Raw genomic sequence first — 23,921 nt, forward strand, 5'->3', positions numbered from 1 at the left:
AGACACAAGTCCACTGTGTAATAGCCAAGGAATTCCAAAAGCAGCGACCTTGCCAACAAGCCTCTGCCTCCAACCCATCTACCTGGTGGTACAGCAGCAGCTGCCCCCTGGAACAGTAGCCACATTGACAGGCCAGGCAGCCAGCTGTTACCCCACAGCAAATGGACACATCAGCTGTGCTAAGATGTTCATGCAAGTGAGCGGACACAATAGGCCCTCTGTGGCATGCTGGCTTAAAACGTGTGCTTCTCGGCACAGGAAAACGCTGACAATCTAACTCACCGACAATAGAAAAACTGTGTGGAGATTGGCTCATGCCCCCACGAAGCCCAAACCCTCTCCTTAAACAGGGCAAATGACAAGATCTCATTTCCATCTAGAAATTTGCTAACTGGTCTTTCTGAGGAGTCCTCCATCACCGCTGGTTCTTACACTCTCCTTCTCCTGTTCTGCACAGCTCCTTGAGCCTGGAGGGTAGGAATTTGATGAAACGTCGCACTTGGGACTGAGTGCACCCAAGTCTCTCACTCTGCACACTGTCCAGTTGGGGCTCTCTGTGTTACTTCCCATCTACTTCAAGAAGAAAGGTCGCTGATGAGGGCAGAGAATCGTTCTTGGTCTCTCCTTCAGCCTCATCACCCATATCTAACTGTTACTAGCACTTAACCACGCCAACTCAAAACTATAGACTGACTATCCATATCTCGCTATATTGTTCTATATCTTACCACCTGAACTAAACAGCCTTCCTACCTGTATCTACACATGCCTTGTCACCTAAAGCATCAATCACACCACAGCTCCTCCTTAAAGCTTGTCAAAAGTTCCCCACTAAACAACACTTGGGATAAAACCCCTACCGTCTAATATGCTGACATGATTGTACTATTTGTTACCTAAGCCAGGACTTCTTAAGAGTGGAGAGGGAAATGCTAAAATTTACCCCAGGACAATAGGCTCAACTAGTGTGTCCTCGTGAAGCCAGAGATAGAGCCGCCCTAAGACAATCATGAAGCCTCGGCATTGGCCATCGCCATTTCTGTACCTGCTCCAACCCAATGGCGAAAGGCCTGCCATATGGTTCTCTCTTCATCTCCACCCTCAGTCACACTGCATGTCTTTCAGCTTGCAAAAGCATCCAGACTTCTGTCCTTCAAGAACTTCCATGGGGCTGCTCCAACGTCCTAAGAGACACCTTCCTTTTTCCACCTGTCTCTCTGTCCATCTTGTCCTCAGTCTCCGCTGAAACAGCCCTCTTCCCAGATGCCTTCTCCACCCAGGAAGACTGAAGTAGGCCTCCCAAGTTCCCTTCCCCTTCCTTGGCTCACCTGTCGAGCCTGAACTTATTTACCCCACACATTCCTTTCCCACCACGCCACATGATCTAGGAGGACAGGAGTTAAATCGCTTGTGCTGCCCATCCCCTGCACATAGTAGGCTCACAGCAAAGACTGCAGGGTGAATTGATGAAAACGACATCACCACCTTCAGATCTGGATCTCATATCATCCCTGCTTCTCCCTCGCATCTCTGAGGCATGGCACAAGTACCCGTGTCCAAAGGCAGGGCTTCCCCTAAACATGTTAGTCATAGAGGGAATTACCTCCAATACCCGTGAGGTTCGCTTAGGTGAAGACAGGCACTAACAATGGCATTTACAAGGCACTGACCTGGTGCTAGCCTCCTGCTAAACTACCTACATGCATTCTTTATCTCAGTCCCTATGGCCACCTAAAGTGGCAGGCATGGTCCCATTTCATAAGCGAGGAAACCGAGGCCTGGAACGGGTAAAGCTTGTTCAGAGGTTCACATATGTAGTAGTGGCAGAATCAGAGTTCAACACAGCCTTGTCAGTGTGTTTCGAAATGGAGAGGAAAGGAAATTTGTTGGCAGCCTTCGGGAGAGACTCAATGCGAAAAGGAATTGCTAAAATTTAGGATTTAATGCTGTGATACAAAGTCGGCAAGGCTGTGAAACCCAGACAAATTTATTTGAGTAAAACCTTAAATCTGAGAGAAGCAAAAGGAAATAAAATGTTTTACCTTATCTTAACCTGCTAAAAAGGAAAGGACACACTTTGGTAGAAAATGGCTTACAATTAAAAATCAGAAATATTATTCATGATATAGGCATGAATGCTGAAGAAAATATATGAATGTGAACTGGGAGCGGGGGGGGGGACAGAGAAAAAGATATTGAAGGGACCCCAGTGAGGCAGTCCAATGCACTGATGTTCACAATGCTTGACACCGGGATTAGCATTCTGCAACTTGTAATTAGGCGTAGGACACCTCAGCAGTGTGAAGGTGCTCACTGGGCTCTCACTCATGCAGTTAATGGATAATGAGACCAACATGTGGAATATTGGAGGTGGAAGGGTGTTACTTCGTACCTGTTTTCTGTCAAAAGAACAAATTGCTTTACACATGAAAATATAATTATGCACATATGGAAATATTTGTTATTTTATATATGCACATAATTAAAGCTACTTTAAAAAAGTATTTCTTCGATTTAATAGCTAACTTGTAACAGGAGTCCAATGGCACATAATACTGCCTGAGGCTCGTGACATGGGCCTGTAACCCCAGCTATTCAGGAGGCTGAGACAGGAGGATTGTCGGTTGAAGGACTATTTGGGCCATACAGTAAATTCAAGGTCAGTCTGGGCATTTCATGAGGCTCTGTCTCAAGATAAAAACTACAAAAAGAGCTAGGGCTATATCAGTAATAAAGTACTTCCTAGCATGTGTGAGGTCCTGAGTTCAAGCCCCAAAAGACATATTTATTAAACCATCATGAGTTATTGAGCTTTCTTTTATTCCTTTCCTTATATGAGGTCTGCACTCAAATGCAATGGCAATTGGGCGGTCTCCTGGCTGGTTTTGACTGTGAGCTTGATGCAACCTAGGTTCACCTGGGAAGAGGGAACCTCAATTGAAGAGTTCACTCAATCGGGTTGGCTAGGCTTGTGAGGGCTTTTCTTGATCGATGACCGATACGGAAGGGAGCAGCCCACTGTGGGTGGCACCATCCCTAGGCAAGTGGGTATGGACTATATAACAGGGTTAGGTAAGCATGAAGAGATGGAGCCCATAAGCACCCTTTCCTCAACATTTCTGCTCAAGGTTCATGCTTGGATTTCTACCCTGACATTCCTCAGGGACAGACTGTTACTTGGAACCAGAAGCTGAAACAAACTTCTTCCTCCCCAAGTTGCTTTTAGCTGTGCTCTTTATCACAGTTTTAGGAAAACAAATTAGAACAGGTGGGGTTTGCCAACTCAGGCAATAGTGTCTGCTAACGGCTACTGACTGTCCTTATTAACAAGGACTAGTAGACATATGCCATGTGCAGTCTAAGTAAACTCATTCTATTTTCTTGCTCTAAATCATTTCCACTATAAAAGTTAGTTTTCCACCTGAAAGTCTAGGTCAGCAAAAATGTCTTTGGGTTCAATAATATTTATATATTAATATTACCAGTAAGTATATTTAAATTAATCTCAACTAACTAATGGATTACAAAATAAAATGGCTACGCTTTGGGAAATGCCTCTCCTAAAGATGTGGAGGCCAAGATCAAGGACAGTCAGGTCTACATAGCAAGTTTCAAGTCAACCAGGGATATACCATGAGACCTTGTCTCCAAATAATAAAATAGAGTTTATTGAACCTGGGCTTTCTTGTGAGGGTTGCTTCATCTTAAAGACTGGGCAACATGATATAACCAAATGCTTAAACGTATTTAGATGTTAGAGCCTGCCCTGTTTGTTGTTGCCTTTAGAAGCCAGCTGGCTAAAATGAGCCCAGGCTACCCTTCTGGAGACTCCATGTGCCTAGTCACTCTTGTCATCTAACTGAATGCCAGACACGGAGTGAGGATTTCCAGGACCAGTCAGCTTCCAATGGACCTGCCAGGTGTCCCTACAGAAAACAGCAGACGAGACCCCCCAGGATGAACCTAACCTACACTGCAGAAAGTCATCGGCTACTAAGGCTGCACAATTTGGCATCATATGTTTATTGTGATGCGACCAATGCTAGCCTATCCCCAACCCTCCTTAAGTGTGCTGCTCTCATAGGTCAGTATGGGCATGAGCAGAACCTAGACATTATGTAAACTAGTAATTTACATTGCATTGTATATATGATTAATTACACAGAAAGCTTTGGATAAGTTTATTGCATGAATTATATATGACGACAAATCTGTACTTGCTTTATTAGATGAGAGGAAAGCGAATTAGGCTTTCAATTAAAGCAATGATTCTAAGCCCTTTTTCTTTGAAAGGGCCCTGCATTTTACAGGGATGCTCAAGAGATAAGAATTAACAGATGGCTCCAGCTGTGGAGCCAACATGATAGATTCATGTAATCCACATTTAACTAGCTTTAATAGAAATTTGGAAAAGCTAATCTTTTAACCGGACTCGCTGAACATAACGGACAATGAGGACTACTGAGAACTCAAGAACAATGGCAATGGGTTTTGATCCTACTGCACGCACTGGCTTTGTGGGAGCCTAGGCAGTTTGGATGCTCACCTTACTAGACCTGGATGGAGGTGGGTGGTCCTTGGACTTCCCACAGGGCAGGGAACCCGGATTACTCTTAGGGATGACGAGGGAGGGGGACTTGATGGGGGAGGGGGAGGGAAATGGGAGGCGGTGGCGGGGAGAAAGCAGAAATCTTTAATAAATAAAGAAATAAATAATAAAATAGTTCTTATGACTAAGAGCATTTGAGTTGTTTCTAAATCTTCTGAATATTTGATACATGTCGTTTAGGTATTGTTTTGATCTATTTAATTATCAAACAACTGCATCTACTTCTTTTTTGGAGTATATACATTTAGTCTGATGGGGCCTATGTCAAGAGCTCCACAGTCCTATGATGGAAGGGACAGATCTTCTGCCTGCATCTAGATGCCCAGTTCCACCAAAACCAAGTCTCAATGCTTCTCCAGTTTCTCTCAGAAGGGAGGTCTACTTTCATGCAGGTTTTCTGCTTTATTTGGTTTCAGTTGTATCCACATATGACAAAGCAGTCTGCTGGTGATGGTGCTACATGAGGCTTGCCCTCCTGTAGAGGAAGCCAGACTCATGATTTGCGTTTAATCGAACCAACTCCTTACATATCAGAAAGTTGAAAATAAATCTTTGCATACTTACTATATAAATGTTTCATGTACAAGATAACAATATGTTTCAATGAAAAGAAACCCAAAGTTGACCATAACAAAGTTACGTGAATCACTTGGCGAGCATACTTCTTACACACACACACTACAATACAAAATGCATTTTTCTTGTGTTCATAACAACGGCTTAAAGAATCGACCAATCACACACCTTGGTTCCCCTTTAGCTCTCATGTGTTTGGGATTTGGTGTGGCTGAATACAAATGGAGCCCCATCTGCACTGAATCAAACAGAAGTCTTTCTCCTAGCATCTGAACTGTTGGATGCTGCGCTACATTCTTGTCCAATTTATCTTTTCCAGAAGTCTACAAACAGGCGGGGAATTCTAAGTTACATGTGTCTGGTCTGTAAAGAAGGGGAGAGGAAAAGAATAGGTGGGAAGATATTTGTTCACGTACAAACAAGGCACAGTAGGGTGGACAGGAGTGTGGTTTCCTGTTCCTAGATTTTTGAAGAGATTTTTGAGTTGAAAGACCCCTGTGAGCTATTTTTTTTTTTTTTTTTGGTCAGAGCAATCAGTTCTGAAAGTTATTCCACATGTGACAGCCACATGTGAAGCGCGTTCACAAACCCTGCCCACTTCCTCTCTGCAGCCTTTCCTTCCTCCCCCAGCTGTGCTCTGAAGTAAAAGACGCTGCAGTAAGTGCGGTGTTTCCACATCCCGCCCTCAGTTTAACCCCTGTCCCTCCTTGTTCTCTTTGCTTCTCTGGGAATGTCACACAAACCTCTTAGGGCAAAGTTCTGTTTATCTCAGCAGAATCATTTTACCAGTCCCCACCCATAGATAAAATAACCTAATACCCACCAACAACCAATAACCTTAGCCCTTCCAACAGGGGCTTTCAGTCACTAGGTAAAAAACAAAATGTCCTTCAACTTGATGATTTCTGTCGATGAGAGGCCATCCTTGCCACGCCCTGGACACTCAAGTTAGAGTTTTAATAGACAATGCTTTCCCAGGGACAGCTGGCACTCACCTGTGAGTGTTGTCCAGGTGGCAGGGGCACCGCTTGTCACATTTGATGCCGTACAGCCCTTCGGGACAAAGACGCACCTCACAGAGCTCGCCCGCGAAGCCTGCTTCACACAGGCAGGCTCCGCTCACGTGATAGCATGTCCCTCCGTTAACACACCTGCAGGGCTCCGCACAGCCAGCTCCATAGGTCCCGACAGGACATTCGTCCTGACACCTGTTCAAACAAGAGACCAACAGTTGGTTCAAAGGGGCCTAACCATGCACAAGTTGAAATGCTTTTTGAGCCCATAGTATGTCATGTTTGTTCCACTATAGGCAGAAAAGCCAAGAGATGGATCACTCTGGATAAGAGCATTAGCAGCCATAAATGTGTAAAAGAGAGAACTAAATAAAAACAACGACTCGAAGAATTCTGAGATTCCAACATCAGATGTCCTTCATCCCAGTTTGTAGGTTATAAGAAGGCTTTGGGTTTTCTAACAATTTCTTTCTTTCTTTCTTTCTTTCTTTCTTTCTTTCTTCTTCTTCTTCTTCTTTTTTTTTTTTTTTTTTTTTTTTTTTTTTTTTTGTCAAGGAGAGAGATGCTTCGGTAAGTTGGACAAGGTAGGAAGCTGATGCTGGAGGACTAAAGACTTATCACTGCTCTGTGGAAAGCATGGGTAGTTACTGGGGAGAGCCAGCTCTCTTTCTGGTGATGTGAGGTGACGAGGAGCACTCAGCCAAGAAGACAGAGACGACATCACACACCTGGAGGAGTGCTCACCTCGGTAGGGAGCACTATCTCGGCAGCCACTTCTCATGTGGCTTCCCAGTCATGCCAGTCTCCAGTAAAAAAAAGGCAGGTCAGTATTGCATTCTCCAGATGTGAACAACACAAGCAGCAAGGCATACAAAAGAGCAACGGCAGAAAAACAGTTCCAAGAGAAACAGACTTTCCACCAGGCTTGGCATAATGATAGGGTGTGGTGACCGCCAACACTGGGATTCTAAGTATAGAGGGAGAGCCTTGGGAGCCTGCTGACATTTTGCTGGCTGACTCTGGCTCTAGTGTGCATTGAGTATGATGGAGGAAAGGGAAAGGCCCTCCTAGGAGTAGGTTTGACCATCTCCAAGTGCGCTTGTCAGCTGCCACCTCTAACTGCTTAACCACTAAAGAAATTCTGGAGCAGTTGAGTGAGTACTTCAAATAAATTCAAATGGAGACTTTAGAGCTACATTTGAACGCATATGGCTATTTCTAGACCAGAGTATTTTTTTTAAATAAAGGTTCTCAATATTTTTAACCTTCAAGATGCTTTAGTAAACCAAGTCAACTGATTTTTTTTTCCCTTTAAAGCGTACACTTTAAAGAAAGACTTCATAAGGTACAGAGATTGGACCTAATCTAAGCTTTTGCTAATAGCTGGCAAGAGAGCTTCTCAATATGTCTGAAGGGATGTCCTTGCAATTCAATGCCAATGGAAGAAACATTAAAAAATACCACTTCCTCACCCTCTTCTGTGAATTTATAAACAAAACAATTGCTAAATTTTGGATTGGTGGGATGACTCAGGGTATAAAGATACCCAGTGGCCTGAGCTGGATCCCAGAAGCCACATGACTGAAAGATGAGCTGTTTTCCACATATTGCTCTCTGACCCCCACACAGGTTCCACATCCCGCCTCACACCCAGCACACACAGTAAATACATAAACATTAGTTAGGAAAAGGCTGCATCTTGAGTTAATTTTAATGTGGTTTATTTCAATAAGCTGTAAAGGCTGTTGGAAGTCGAATGTCTCAGAAAGTTATGTCGCCAGCATCACAGAGAAGCAGAGTGCAGGGCCTCATTGTGTCTTGGCACAGTGTTTTCTTTCTCTCGCAACGTAAAAGGTATAATAGTTGGTCCTGGCCTGTATTTACCTTTCTAGCCTTTAATTAGACATCTAGCAGTTTCTACTGTAAATTCGGAACTCATACACTTGGATTTGCTGTCCAGGCCGTCACTGTGGGAGCTGCTTCTTGTGTCAGTGCAGCACCTCCCTGTCAGTAATAGGTATGCATTTCTACCTGCCAAACCCAGTTGGGCAGCTTTCTAGTAGAGACTTTGCCCACGTTTTTTCCCCATCACTGCTTTAACTGTGTGCAAATGTATAAGGTAGAGTGTGATAATTCAATGCACGTATACAGAACGTTTTCTACCTTAAATAAATATCACGGAGTGGAAATGTCCTTCCAGTTGGTCTCTAGCTTAAGACCATTTTCCTTTCATGCCCTTCGAGTTGCTTTTGTGACCCCACAAGAAACAAGAAAGGCTATATTAGGAATCAGCTGATACATTTTCTCAAGAAAGAGAGCAGAGAGTTGGGTGGTGGTGGCGTATGCCTTTAATCCCTGCACTTGGGAGGCCAGAGGCACATGAAAGTTCAAGGCCAGCCTGTTCTACAAAGTGAGTTACAAGGATAGCCACGGCTGTTACACAGAGAAATCCTGTCTTGAAAAACAAAAAACTAACAAACAAACAAAAGAAACAAAGAAATTTCTAGTAATGTTCTAGAGTTATGAGAAAGGACAATCATTAAGTAGATATAAACTGATAAAACACTAATTAATGGGGCACATCCTTACTGATGTCATTCTGATCACTACTTTGCATTGGACTGTAAATTTAAGGAAGAGGAAGTAAGTGGGGTTGGCAGCTCCTTGTTCTTTGGAGCACATCAATTCCCAGAGTGACCAGAAGAGCTGAGCCAAATTGTGATTCGGTGTGAAGGACTCTCATTCTTCATCAGACCTGGACACCAGGGGTCAGCAGCCTGCCTCTGTGGCATCTGAAGCTGCTGGCCTGGGGGAAAGCCAAAGGCACTTTGAAGGTGCCAGTTTTTCCACAATCACAGAGAGGGGAGAATACCCCTTTGTTGAAGACCAGCATTGTGCTCCTCCAATGCTGAGCAGCAGTCCCCGACTTTGTGCCATTGCCCTGGTCTTTCTTCACTCTCAGAGTCGTACAGAACACAGGTCTGGCAGGGCTGTCTTGGGGTTCACAATAACACACTCCATTACTGAGTCATGAACACTCACTAATCATGCTTTGCAGGCATGTCCGTGTCCTATCATCAAATGCCACAGAGGAAGCCTGTGACACACCATTAACACCTTGTAAGGCATCTTCAAGCAGAGCTCTGTGAAGATACCAACTTCCCTGTACTGCATCTTCTGACCGCAGCACCCTTTGGGTCTTTCCACAAACCTCAAAGCCTCTTCTTTGTCATCCTTTGTGCTGTCCTGGTAGGCTGCAGGGTGCACCATTTGTCTCCCTGTGGTAGGGTGGCTGGCCTCCCCACATCCTGGCTATATTTGCTGGCAGCTGCCTGTGGTGGCAACCACTGTGGAGCGGCCCTGCTAATCACAGTGTTCTGGGCGCACTGACATCTCAAGACAAGTGAAGGGGCACTTATGATTCCCACCCTTGGGTCTCCTCTCCACCTCCCGCAACAAATGGCCCCACAGTCAGCCACTCACTGTGTCCTCTCATAGAGAAAAATGTGCTTTCTCTCATCCCCTGGATTGTGTATGGCAATGACTTAAAACAGAGACTAGGATAGCAATGAGAAACAGTAACCACACGTTATCACTGATGACATCACAGAAGCATGGGTAGAAGATCAATCGCCCCACCCCGCTTCAGTTTTTCCCCTTGCCTTTGAGTTTCAAAAGTTTACTTGAAAATGAGGTATTATTCTCTTCCCCTGTGTTCCTAGTCAGCTGAGCAGAAACTCGGTGGTCTGGTAGGTGTGATGTTTTTCTGCTGCTTTTAAAGTTAAATCTCTAAGTGAAATTTTGCACTGAAATGTCTCTAGAGCTTAAAACATTATAGAAATAATCACTTAGGATCCTGCTTGGTTTTGTGCCTCCCTCTTTCTCTGGTCCTGTTAATCAATCATCTAATGACCTCATCTATCCAAAGCACAGCTGAGAACTAGGCCGTGGGTAACAAAACCACAAGAAGTAGCCTAGTTCTATATTGCAGAGCATATCATTGAGATATCGGTAGTTCCTACATCAAAATACTAAGTAAACAACAAAACGGCTTTTAGTCAAATTAAGTGGACACTTCTAACAAAAGACCTTAAGAAAATGAAGGACCGAGGAGGCGATATTGCATGAGGTAACAACCAGAAATTGTAGACAAAAAAAATTATTTGAAGATAATTTCAATAAAGCAGAATAAGCCTGGACTTGTCACATTGACCTCCTTCTCGTCAAAATCAACTCAGAGCTTCCAATCGGTCCAATAAGGAAACAAGCTAACCGTTAGAAACAAGATAATCATTAAAGATGACTCATCTTTAGTGGTGGATACTATTGTAGCAAAACTCAACAATCTCAGGATTTGCTTAAATAAATTAATATCAAAACTGGCAAGAGAAAGAGTAAGGAAGCAGAAATGTGAAAGCGAGTTTCTCTTTATCTAGAAAATACACAGTTAGAGACTGAAAGAGAATTTATTTTAATTTATAAACTATTTAAGAAATGCATTTAATAAGAAAATCTAGACAGTTCCTGGAGAGGTGGAAAAGCATATAGTAGCTAATCAAAAGTCATAAAATTAGAGCAAAATTTTGGAAATAAAAAGCATTCTTAAGGCCATTCTGAGAAAGAGACGGTATTTCGTCTAAGTTCCGAAGGACATGTCCTGTTTGAAAACCAATCTGTCCAGGGCCTTGTCCCTTTTCTCATTCTGCCATGCCCCAAACCCATCTAAAAATAATGAAAATGTAAAGTCCTAAGTACTCCACGTTTCAGAACAACACGTTCATCACAGGCTCCGAATAGCTCATGTTCTATTGTCCTTTTTCTAACTTCCTTCCTGTTTTTCTCTAATTTCCTACAATTCAGTATTGGCTATTTTGTGATTCGGTTTCTATACATTCAACAAGGACAGAGCTCTTTGAACACCTTTGGATGCTTCTGGAATATTATATAGTAGTTACGTATGCATATTACTGAGCATGTTCCCTTGACTCTCCAAATTGTCCTTCTAACTCACTACGAAGAGTCACAGGAACTCAAGTGTGTCCTTACCGTTCCCCGGTGTATCCTGGGCTGCAGTGACATTGGCCTGTGGCAGCGTCACACGTTCCTCCGTTGTGGCACTGGCATTCTTGGGAACAATTCTTTCCAAAGCGACCCTCAGGGCAGGGCTGACCACACACTGTGCCCTGAATTCAAAGAGACTTGGAAAATTAGATGGGCCACCAGCCAGAACCGTGGAAGGCAGAGGAAGAAAACAGGGACAACAGAAAGGGAGGGAGAGATTTGGGGAACAGGGCTGTGAGAAAATTAGATTAAGGGCATTTTAGAACACAAAAGGTTCATCATCTTTAATATGAGTGATTTCAGACTGAATTATTGACCTGATAAGCCCAAATGTCAAGATGTACTCAGAGACAGCAGGATAGTGGTCCTAAGAAATTTTCATAATAAAAACTGAACCCTAATGTAGAGTTACATAAAATTATTATGTACATACTCCTAGGCGTTCTTCCCTGTGCCTTACACGCACTGTACGTCAACAATACTCACTGAGAATCCGCAACATCTGATTCCCACAGAAAACTCAAAGACTACTGACTATCTCTAGCTTCTTTTCTTAAGATATAGCAGAGGAGGGAGTGGAAACTGAGGTTGGTATGTAAAATAAATGAAATAAATAGATGAATAACCAAAGGATGTAACAGGGCATTAGGTTGAAACTGTGTGTATTTGAGTTAGCAATAGCATGGCCTAAGAAAGACTCCTACAGGAATTAATCTTTGTTCCAGAAGGAAAGAGACATTTTCAAGAAGGATCAATAAACATTTCTGAGGCAGACTCATTCCCTGAAGAGAACCCAACAAGTCACTAGGACATTTCTCCTCACCCTAGGAGCTGTCCTTAGCAAGGGCAGGCATGTATATTCTAATCTTGTGTGGATGAAAGTTAAGACGTGGTTCCAAAATCTCCATATATCAGTGAACACCCCACTGTTTTCTGCTTCACTTAGCTATGTAACTTGGGCTTACAGTCTCTGATTTATTGGAGTTATAATCATTAGAATATTTATTGGACTCATAATTAGTGCAAACAGCATTCCCCACATAACGGGATTTCCCTAATGTTTTTCATTGTCCTCTCTCTAAAGAGACAGACTGTGAGTTCTCTGAAACTGGAGCTTAGATAAGAACACCAGATGGTCTTCTAAATGTTTATTCTGGATAGCGTAAGAAATACATTTTCCCTAACTACTGGCTACCCACAAAGGCAGTTGGTGAGCTAATTAAGTCTCCTCTGGTGGTTTCAAACTATCCACCAACAGGAAAGATTCTTCCACAGGCTCTTGGAGCCATAAAAGCCTTTGAGAGATGATTCAGATTAGTGATTAACCGAGAATCATCCACATGCCAGGCATTGTGCTAAGTACTGAGATTCAATGATAAGCGACATTTGCCTGCCTTGTTCATGGGTGATGAGGAGAGCAGATACAAAAATAGCTCTAATCACTCCGTGTTAGGACATCCTATTGCACTTAGCAGAATATAATAACATTACTGAAAGAATTATGGACTTAGGGCCAGCTAACAGCTGACCAAGGTTCTCACTTTCTCAGGGTCTAATTCTAATAACCTATCATGGTCCCTCATAATTTCCAGGGATGCTCTTAAGATATTGGCTATGAATAAAGTCTAATGTAAGCAAGCAGTGGAAAGATGGTTGGCTGAGATGCGTGTGTGTGTGTGTGTGTGTGTGTGTGTGTGTGTGTGTGAGACAGGAATGCCAGTTCACCTTTGGAAACATCTAAAATAACAATACAAATATGATGTTGCAATGGAGAAATTTAACTTGGGAATTCAGTTACCCACAGAGGAAAAAGTGTCTGGAAGCTTCTATTAAGTAACATCTGTTGTGGCCTAGAGGAAGTGGTTGAGGGCAGGTTCCAAGGGACCCACAGAGTGGATCCATCTGTTTGCCTCCTAAACTCATAGTCCCAGGCTGTGGCTTCCACCTTCCCACATCGTGACCTCCAGGTGACGAGGGAATGTTTCAACCTTAAGATGAGGCAACCTCAAAGTGAAACGCCTGCAGTTCTTAACTCAGAGATCTTGGGGCTCCCTGAACCCTGTCACTTCAACCAGACTCTTTCCTCACCACAAAGCAAGGGCCGGTGTTGGCAGAAGGCTGATATAGAAGTTGAGAGAACAAAAGGAGTCAAAGATAATCTGACATCTCTACTTTGGCATCTAAGAGATGTTGGCTTGCACTCAGATCCAAGGGGCTGAGAGGCAGATGGTAGGTTAGTTTCCTAACATTTGCTTTGCTGGGCATGCTGGAACTACCCCCGTGGTCTTTCCATCCTCAGGCCCTCAACAAAAGACTGCACCCCCAACTCCATTTCTTACCTAGCTCCCACACTTTGCTTTTAGAATCAGACTTTGACCAATTTCTGGCCTTCACCATGGGCCTGATCAATTCATTGTATGTTTTCCCCAGGGCCCTGGATTAAAAGTTCTCCCTTATGTCAGTCATAAGGCCCATACCTACGTTCCTTGCTGACACTAAAGAGTAATTCTACCCCCACAAGGTGGGTGACATTGTGATCACAGATTACCAAGGTTGGAGTAACTAACAGGTAATTGTGTCACATTAGGGCTCAGGGAGGGTAAGATAAAGATCTTGGGAAAGCAGCAGGTAACTGTCTGAATGAAGTTCCTAGAGAGTGTTTATGTGAGAGGAGAGGAGAATAGACTGAAACCCGAGAAACGCTGCAGTGGACGAAAAGGATCAGGAAGAGTCCTTTAGTAAGACAAGTGGGAGAGATGGCCACTGAAGAAGTGGAGGACCAAAAAGGTCAAGGCAGAGAGGTGAGCAATCAGGTGACTCAAAGCTTTGGAGAAATGAATCAGAATAAGAAGAGAAGGGTCTTAGTGACTCTGACAATAAAGACGTCACCACTGACAATAAAGAAACTGGTCAAGAAGAGGTCCTGGGCAGACAAGGTAGTGTGGGGTCCTGGGCAGACAAGGTAGTCTGAAAGATACTGTTTTCTTTAAGCAGACAGGTGTAAACCAACTCAGAGCAACAAGAACTAACACTCTTTCCTGGCTTCACCTGTGCCATCAGTAATGCTTTAACACCGCATCCCACAGAGCAATAAGCCTATAGAATTATTACATAAAGCAAAAGCGTTCTGGTCAAAGTATGGGAAGCTTTGTAAGCCTGGCTTATTCTCACAATCTCATCAAATTCTACAATTCTCAGTCGGCTTGATTTCCTTCAGTGTTTCTTTAGACTTTTCCAACAGCCTAGTACCTTCGTGTGGCATTTGCCCTGCTAAGATGGATGTTGACAGTACCAATCCTGGAGGCAGTTATTGAATAATTTCAGCATTTACCAGTTGCTATGGTTATGTGTGAGATCAGATATCTGTTTCTTTTTCTCCTGGGGGAAATGCAGAGCCCATGGTCCTTCTTACTTCCACGGGAGTTCTTAATACACTCATGGACAAGTCTGGGTAAAGTTACCTCTGGTTTCTCTGATCTGAAGGATTTGTTTTTAAGTGGCTACTTATTTCAGTGTGGGAATTATAGCCACTGTTGCTACTGTCTTTTGTGCTAAAGTCTCCATAGGACATTCGCTTGTGCATCCTGGAATGTGTGATTATTGGGGGTGGAAAGGACACTTACCATCCAACCAGAAGGGCAAGAGCACTCTCCAGTTACGTGATGGCACACACCTCCATTTTGGCAGGGACATCTCTGCTCACACTGTGGCCCATGTTTGCCAGGGGGACAAAGATCTTCACAACTGAGGGATTTAAGTGAAACACAAGATACTGTATTTATCCAAGCACATGATCCTCAGATTCACAGACACATCATCCAGAACCCTAAAATATACAGCCTGTCCTCATTCGATAATTATTAACATAATCTGCATTCAGAACACTAATCACATTGGCTGGAAGCGTCTGGATGCGCCATTAGATCCTTCTTTGGGTCCTTCTTTGCGTTTGAGCTTCCTCTCTGTCTCTCTCTCTGTCTCTCTCTCTGTCTCTCCTCTCATCTCATCTCTCTTTCATGTATGTGAATCCGTGCATGTGCTCTCTCATTCTCTATGCGTGTCCGTGTGTGTGTCTGTGTGTCTGTGTGTGCGCACACATCTGTGCACAGGTGTATTTGCCCATATGCATGTATGAGGGTCAGAGGAGGATGCAGTGTATACTCTCCAGTCTCCAGTTATTCCCTGAGACGGGGTCTCTCAATGAACTTGGAGCTCACTGCCTATGGTTCAGCTGGTGTCCAGCAAGTCCCAGGGATCCCCTGTCTCTTCCCTCCCTTGATTCCCAGCACTAGGGTTACAGGCCCTGAAGACCACACCTGGCTCTTCATGCAGGTGGTAGGGATTTGAACTCAGATCCTTAGGCTCGCACAGCATGAACTCCCAGCAAGCAATCCATTTGGCTCTGGTTAGGGGTTTGTCCTAACATGAAAGCAGATCTAGATGCTCACGTATTCCCTCCGTGTGCTTATTCACAGTCTGCAGCATCCCGTCTCCTGAACGCCAAGCCCCACTCCTTTTGCCCTGCCGTCCTTCGACCTTCCCCACTAAAGCACCCATATTTTTGCTCTGAAGAAATGCCTCCAAGTTTCTCACAGCCCCATTTAATGCTGGCCTTGATGAAAACCCATAAAAGTGATATAAACAATTAAGCAGTTTGAAACAACCATCTATTCTGAAAACCAGAGCTTTCTAGGCTAGTGCGCTTTTTTCCTTAGCTCTACAGACATTAGCACTGTCAGCAGGACATATTTACCTAATCAGCTACATTTCCCCAACTATTAGTTCTGTGATTTACGAGCATAATTTTCCCAGTAAGAGGACAATATCTTTCTCCCCCTCCCTCTCTCTCTCTCTCTCTCTCTCTCTCTCTCTCTCTCTCCCTCTCTCTCTCTTTCCAAATTCTGCCTTTTATTCTGTTAACAGAAACAAACCAAAGACTGCCCTTCCCAAAATAAATACATGGAGATTGAGGACTTATTTCAATGTTCTCCAGAAAAAAAAAATTTCAACTCTTTGTTTGCAATGCATCCTAATAGCTGAGCTATGTGTGCTTTTATTTCATAAAGAAACAGATGCGACCATGAGCACCAAGTGACTCAGGATTGCTCACGTTATTGCCTGTCATTGGATGCAAGCATTTTGATCTTGCTCATAGCCTCTCGTTCCACCAGGATATAACCAATTAATTGCCACAAGAGCAGAACCACCCGGACCATTATCAACTATTCCTAGATGGTGAATGGAATTGTGGGAAATTTGCAACAGAAATCCACACCTGCTGTGACAACCCTCAAATACACTCATTTACCCACCATCCAGTGAACCTGGATGTTATATATTGGCTTATAACATATAGGCCCTTATATGATATGTTGGCTGAGCATTGGAAAGTCAAGCAGTAGCAGGCCCTAGTGGCCCTCACAGTGGTACCTGGACCCTAGACCCGGCAGTGGCTACTGAGAGAGTAATAGAAATTGAGGCACACAGAATCTGTGGTGCTACTCCACAGCTCATCAACTTACAAGGCCCCAGTGTATCCCGGTGAACAACGGCATTCCCCGGTGATGTGGTCGCAGGTCGCTCCGTTCTGGCACTGACATCTCTGGTGACAGTCATTCCCGTAGGTACCCTGTTCACAGCGGTCCTCGCAGCGCCATCCCCGGTAGCCTGCAGCGCAGTGGCAAGCCCCGGTGATGGGGTTGCACAAAGCTCTGTTTTTGCACTGGCACCGGCTACTGCAGTGAGGCCCCCAGTGATCACCATCGCAAGCTAGGAGGAGAAAGAGAGGAGGGCATCAGAGTGTGAGGGTGGGTCTGGGCATTTCTTCACTCTGCTGTTATGTGAGAAAGGTAAGCCTTCATCATGATACCACCATTGGTTTTTGTTTGTTTGTTTGTTTGTTATGTTTCTTTTAGATACCTGGGGTGGTCTCAAACTAGGTATGTAGTAAAGGATGTACTTGAACTCCTGACTCTACCTTCTGAGTGCTGAGATTTCAGGTATAAGCCACCACAACCAGATTGATGCCATGCTGGGGACTGAACGCAGAGCTTCCCAAATGTTAGGCAGCCATTCTGCCAATACCAACTACACTACATCTCTGGATCGCCATTCTTAACACTGAGCATCCAGGCTCCAGCACCAACAGCTGCACGGCACAAGCTGCTGCTCAGGGTCCCTGGTACCCACCAGGCACCATTCGTGGCATCACTCCCCTGCTTAAGCATCACCATATTATTTCCCAGCTCCGGGCTTTGCTCTTCCTGTTCCCTAAACCCAGAATATAGAGTTTGATGTGGTCGCGATAATGAATGGGCTATTGAAATTTGTGAAGGGAGGAACAGGGAGCAGAGGCTGGGAGGGAAGCTGGAAATGAGCAGTTTGTACAGAGGTTTCATGCCTGCTCAAACTTGAACAACATCTTTTGTACGAGGAACTGCAGTTGAAGGATTTTAGGCAAGGAAAGATGGAGCCAATCCTTGGTGTGAGAAAAAGGTGGTAAGGGGCTGACAAGGAAAAGCAAAGGGACAGAGCGTGGAGAGCAGCGACTGCTCAGATGGGTAGGAGGTACTGGAACCCAGCCAGTGACAATGAAAGGGGGGGTACATCAGAAACTGGGGTGTGAAAGATCTGACTGGCCCTTTGGCAGTCTGGGTCAAAATGTATGTCACTGGGTAAGCCCAAGGACCTCCCAAAGAAAAAGCAGGATAAAAATAGTGGCCTACTTGAAAAGTACATCCAACGTATGACTGAAAAGAGACAACTAACAAAAAGATAACAGAGACAAGAAACCATACAAAACAGAAAGAAAAAAATAGAAATTGAAAGATGTATTCCAAGTACGACTCTGAATAAGAAGAACGGCTGTTAGGGGTCAGTGAGGGAGAAGTATCAGTGGAAGGAAACAACCCCAAACACAACCATCCTGAAACCTATGGCAGACACAAACGCACCTTGCATGGTACACATCTGTGTTCATTTGTTTATTAGATACCACAGCCATCACCATGAGTGTGCACCCCATCAAAAACTCTTAGGGCAAATTGCCTTTATGTATAAAAACTATACATTTTTATACATATATATATATGTTTTTATACATAATACCTGAAATAATACTGTGAAGAAAGCAATATTCTAAGCATATGGCAAGCAACTCACCTGAAGTGTAGGCTCCATCTTCTGACAGCATAATCTACCATGGATTTCATAATATCAAAAGGTTTAAACAAATAATGCCATTTTTAATCAGCACAGCTTTGGTCTCATTAGTATTTTAATAAACACTCTTTAACAGAGTTAAAAACAATGAGCAAGAATTATTGAACTTAAGGCAGATGAGGGAAGCAATTACCTACGAGCTCACAATCTTCTTTCACGAAATAAGATTAGGTGGTAACTCTAAAATGAGATCCAAACCTAATTATTATTCATATCAGTTCTTTCTTCTGCTGCCTGTAGTGTAGGACCCTGAATTTTAAAAATCGCAGCGTTCAGTCTTAAAAGAAAACCATACCATCCTTAAACTGTACATACACACCTTACCCTCCTAGTTATCTCGGGTGGAGACAAGAGTATCTCGTTTTTAAAGGCATCCAAAGTAAAGCCCGTAGTTCTGTGTAACTCGTTCCCTATCTCATCCATCATCACTAGTGAGAGAAGTCATCATTCTACCCAAGACAAATCCACATCCCTTTTTCTAATCCATTTCCTCTGCCTTAATCCCAGGACAATCAGATCCCTATCCTGTTACAAATGATCTTATTCCTGACTCCTGAAGGTACCCTTGACCCTGTTCTGGGTTTCTGTGGAGTAGGGCACACATGTTTGTGCACTGGGGTTATTCTCTATTGTGCAACCTTAGTTTCTGAGACAGGATCTCCTGGAGATTGACTAGACTGACTAGCCTGTGAGCCCCCAGATCACTTCTCTCTATGACCTCAGCTTTCGGAATACAGCATTTGCTGCCATATCTGACTTCTAACAAGGGGATCTGAATTCGGTTCCTCACACTAACACAGCACTTTCCTGACTGAGACATCTCTCCTGCTGTTGACCTGGGTATTCAGAGAACTACACGCTGTAGTTCAGATACTCATAGCAATTCTGTAGAACTTTGTATTTCTTTTCTTTGTTAAACCCTCTCCAAAGTTTCCATAACTGGGCCAAATACCTACCCCCTCCCGTGTTCAAAGGGACGCAAGCTTGCAGACACAATAGGTAATTTTAGCTTATAATATTACCTTGATAAAGATACCAAAGTTATATTTAAAAACACGTTTAAAGCCTGTGATAAATTATTGTAGGGCCTTTTCCCCTCACTGAGACGCTGTGGTAAGAGTGGGGATAAGCACATGCACATCACAGAATGTATTTTATAAACGCACAATGGCGGCAAAGTGACAAAGAGGTGCTGAGGAAACAGGACCCATCTCTCCTCTCCATGAGCCTCCCCACATCCCATTCAACATTTTCCCAGAAAACCAGGCAGAAAGAAACCAACCCTCATTTCTTAGGATTTGACCAAAAATAGAAAGGAGGGAAGAAAAAGGAAGGAAAACCTTAAGACTTCCCTTGTGATAGAAATGAATTTATAATAGAAATTGATAATATTACCACAGGGGGGAAAAAGAGTTGCAGGCTTTCAGCGAAATATTATCATGCCGACATGGTTAATTTCCTGGCTCTGTCTCAGCTCTGTGGCATGCTCTGAAGTGACAGTGTCCCTGCCTTGGGCTGTATTTTCCTGCAACGTCACTGATACACAGACCCCGCAGTGTGGGCACTGGGTGAACATGTGCTGCGGATGAGGGCAAAGCCTACACCCAGAAGTCTGAAGGCAATCGGGGAGAACGAAGGGAGCACAGAAGCCCTAGCCGACGCACGACTGGGACTCCCTTGAATGTTGCCCTCTGCCAGCATGTGTACTCTTGCATGTGTCCCAGGGAGTTATGCAGCTCACAGCCTAAAAGGCAGCTTCTTCTTCGGTCCCTACCACATCTAGAAGAAGCTGGCATTGTCTAGACCAGAAACAGAGGTGTTCCTTTACACAGATGCAGAATTTGACCAGTTATCTCCAGTTCAAGCACCGTGTTTGATCACACAGTTTAGGGAAGGTCTAAACAAGAATACACTTGTGTGTCCATGAGCTCTACAGTCCTGAGATGGATTAGCTTAGAAACCCTGAAAAGGAAGCATCACTCTTGTTGCTGTTTCATAGATGATCCAGTTGAGAGCCGGGTGACTTGTTTGGGGTTACAGGCTGTGAGGCATCGAGCACACAGCACTCATCTCCAGAACCTGTGCCCTAAATCACAACGTTTTACTCTTCCCACATTATAATGATGTTTATCTCAGTATTCTCGATAATAAAAAAATAGAAATAATCTAATTATCCAGGAAGAGGAGACTAGTGAAGAAAAAATAACCCAGCTATAATTATACTTCAGAACACTGTGCACAATTAAAAATTAGATAGAGAATAGCTAATGAACTAGAATCTTGGCAATATCATAATTATAAAAAGTAGATTAAAAACAATATAAATCATGTGATCCAATTTTAGCAGCAAACTAGATAAAACTGCCATTAATTTGAGTTTAAAATGTAAAATATCAGTGGGAGCATTTGGCTGGATGCAATATCTGGGAGATGGAGGGAAGAGGAGAGCAGGAGAGCCAGAGAACCTAGTGGTCCCCACGGTAACATGTCACCAGTGGGCATGTGTGGGGCCTTAGCTGATGCATGGTTTTTCCTGTGTTCTGATTTCGCTGGGTTGCTCACATTTTCTAATACACATCTTCTAGGCACTAGGAGAAAAGCAAGCAACAATCCACCAAGCTTTAAGGGGTGTTTCATTTGTTACACATTTTACCATCCCAGTAAGCCTAGTGCCCTTCCTGCATTTCACACACCAAGGATTAGTGCACTCCAATAAAATGTCGAAAAGCACCATAACAGTAAGATGTGACATCAGTTTCAAACCCTGCCTGGGATTTCTGCACACTGGCTACAAGCACCTTCCATGGGGCCATTTTGCCTGTGGTGTTAAAATGATGATTTTTAGGCACATAGAATACCCTACAATTACGTTTTATCTAATATGATCCATTGCAGTAGGGCAGATCGCTGATAGCCACTAGGTAAGAAATTCTTTGGGGCTAATCAATAACTTAGTGTTTAGGAGCAATGAGGTTAGGCAATGGCCAAAACAGTGAGCACACGGAATGTTTCTCAAAGGGAATAAAATGCAGGGGAGCGTCTATTTGAGGATCTCCTGTAAGGTGACAATCACATTACACAGTAAGAAATTGGAAACTCTCTGTGAAAGAACATTGACATGTATGTGTCCACGGAAATAAAGAGGCCACTGTTCTCAGAGAGGAGGGAAGTCAACTATGGCAGGCGATACTGGGGGCACAAAATAAGAGCAAAGCACAATTATATGTGCATGAAAATGTCAGGGGGAAAGCCATTCTTCTGGACACTAACTAACGAATACGAGTTAGTATTTGTAAAACACAGGAAAATTTAAAAACTCAAAGAAAACATTTTGGTGATTATATTTAGAAGCACACAAACCCGAAAACTAGGTCTGTGTGGCAGCTAACGTATGGACCACCCTCAAAGACTAGATGGGAAATGAATGAACATGATTGTGGATATAAAGAGCTACAACTTCCAAGTTGAGCCACCCATTAAACCATCAAAATCTTCTAGGTGCATTATTCTCCCCTAAGCTATCTCAAACTGTCAGCCCAGCTTTCACGCACAGGGGATAGAGATCATGTTGGGGGGGGGGCATTTCTAAGTTCTTCACAGGTGCCAGGCATTATGAGGGGCACAATGGAGAAATTTTATTTAAACCTTATGGTAACTCAATTAGATAGGTAGAATTATCCCATTTCTGCAACATGGACTCAGACAGAAGTTTGCCCAAAGTCATTTAGCATTGAACTGCAAGTAAGCGCTCAACTCAAGCCAGTGCTTCGAACGCTGCGGTCTTCCATCACACCGACACGCAAGCAGAGGGCACCTGCTGTCAAACCAGCGTCTCAGGACAAAGGTCTCGCAGCTCCTTAACTGAAAAGTAATACTGGATTGTGCCTAGAATGACAGTTCTCCGACTTCAGGCCTACAGCGGCAGGTTCATCAGACTGGCAATTATAGAAACGACCCACCATGCACACAGCCTCTCATGTATTAAAAATGAGGCCGAGCCGGGCGGTGGTGGTGCATGCCTTTAATCCCAGCACTCGGGAGGCAGAGGCAGGCGGATCTCTGTGAGTTCGAGACCAGCCTGGTCTACATGAGCTAGTTCCAGGACAGGCTCCAAAATCACAGAGAAACCCTGTCTCGAAAAACCAAAAAAAAAAAAAAAATGAGGCCGACTTTAGAAAAGTCTTTGAGCAAACGGAGATGCTGTTCAGCATCTCTTGTCTTCATGTAGATAAAAAAATCAATGAAAGAATACAATTAGGGGGCAAATGAAAATGCCAAACCGGGAGGCTCTCTGCAGGAGGAATACAGACATTAATGCATTGTCTGATATCAGGACTATTTCTCCTGGAGGCAGGGAGGACAAGATGAAATCATTTTGTCCTGAGGTGATATTTACCATCAAGTTTGTCTTGCTGCAGAAGTTTTTGATCACCGGTTGGCACATGGAGTGGTTATAACCATTTTATATTAATACGCCTGGGGCCCTAGCTGGACCACATGTACTTACAGCTACGGGACCTCGGCAAGTCTTCAGATTTTGTTACGTTTCCTTTTCTTTTCTCAGAATGGAGATGGCAGAACATATGATACAAAGGGCACTTTTACATGTGACACCGCCCCGATTCGAGTAGCAGCTCTCTGATCCCACACATTGGAATACCTAGCCCCGGGGATGTGAGTGCCCTAAGGAAGCATCCCTGCTGTCTATGAAGCTAGAACAACATGCCCCTGCCCTGGTATGTGTTGTGTTGTGTGTTCAGGGTGTTCATACCCTACAGGTCAACTTGACTCTCACAATGTGAATTCCAAACATAAATTATCCAGCAACTCTAAAAGGAAAAGCAAGTGCTGCCTTATAGATTATTTATAAATGGCAATTAAAAACTGTATCTACCACGCCACAAGAGAAAACTCATACCTAGTACCGTAAACCTGGTCAAGAGCGCATGCCTGGGGAGTTCAAAAGTCATAGGTGAGGGACCTACTAAGATTGTTTTTGCTAAATGATCATGGTGCCAAACTGCCTTCTAAACACGCATGTTTACATCCACAGGTTGATTCTGTCCTCCGCCTTCATCGGGGAAGCATCTTACTGAACTGAGTGGAGATTAATGCAGTTGCCCTTGACTGATGGGACATCTTTTCACCTCCCCAAAGGTGCAGAGAACGTCACAGAAGCAGGGGGTGGAAAGAATGTAAGGGCCAACGGAGGGGGAGATGAGCAGCAAGAAGACATTTTTTCTGGATGTGACATATTTGTTGCACCATGATGAACTCACCATAGATACGGTTATGTATAAACCATATATATGCATACCTACGCATCTGTGAGGATCATAAACATATCCTCACAGATGGACTATTGGCAACTAATGGTTGGGTGAGGAGTGTATTTTCTTCAGTGGCAAAGCCACTGATAAGTTTCTCATTCTCCAATGACC

The 23,921-nt window shown here is 43.7% G+C and overlaps 1 protein-coding gene across 2 annotated transcripts in view; it reads right to left on the bottom strand.

Moving 5' to 3' along the window:
- Megf10 (multiple EGF like domains 10) overlaps nucleotides 1-23,921 on the bottom strand; it is a 154,120-nt gene that overhangs the window by 38,693 nt on the left and 91,506 nt on the right. For both annotated transcript variants that reach the window (XM_057788613.1, XM_057788614.1), the window contains exons 6-9: nucleotides 16,782-17,028; nucleotides 14,883-15,003; nucleotides 11,245-11,381; nucleotides 6,181-6,393 (exon numbers count right to left, since the gene is read on the bottom strand). In XM_057788613.1, the coding sequence (XP_057644596.1) occupies nucleotides 6,181-6,393; nucleotides 11,245-11,381; nucleotides 14,883-15,003; nucleotides 16,782-17,028 (718 nt within the window). The remainder of the gene's footprint in view (nucleotides 1-6,180; nucleotides 6,394-11,244; nucleotides 11,382-14,882; nucleotides 15,004-16,781; nucleotides 17,029-23,921) is intronic.

This window comes from Chionomys nivalis, chromosome 14, assembly GCF_950005125.1.
Source record: "Chionomys nivalis chromosome 14, mChiNiv1.1, whole genome shotgun sequence".
In the NCBI taxonomy this organism is placed as follows: Eukaryota; Metazoa; Chordata; class Mammalia; order Rodentia; family Cricetidae; genus Chionomys; species Chionomys nivalis.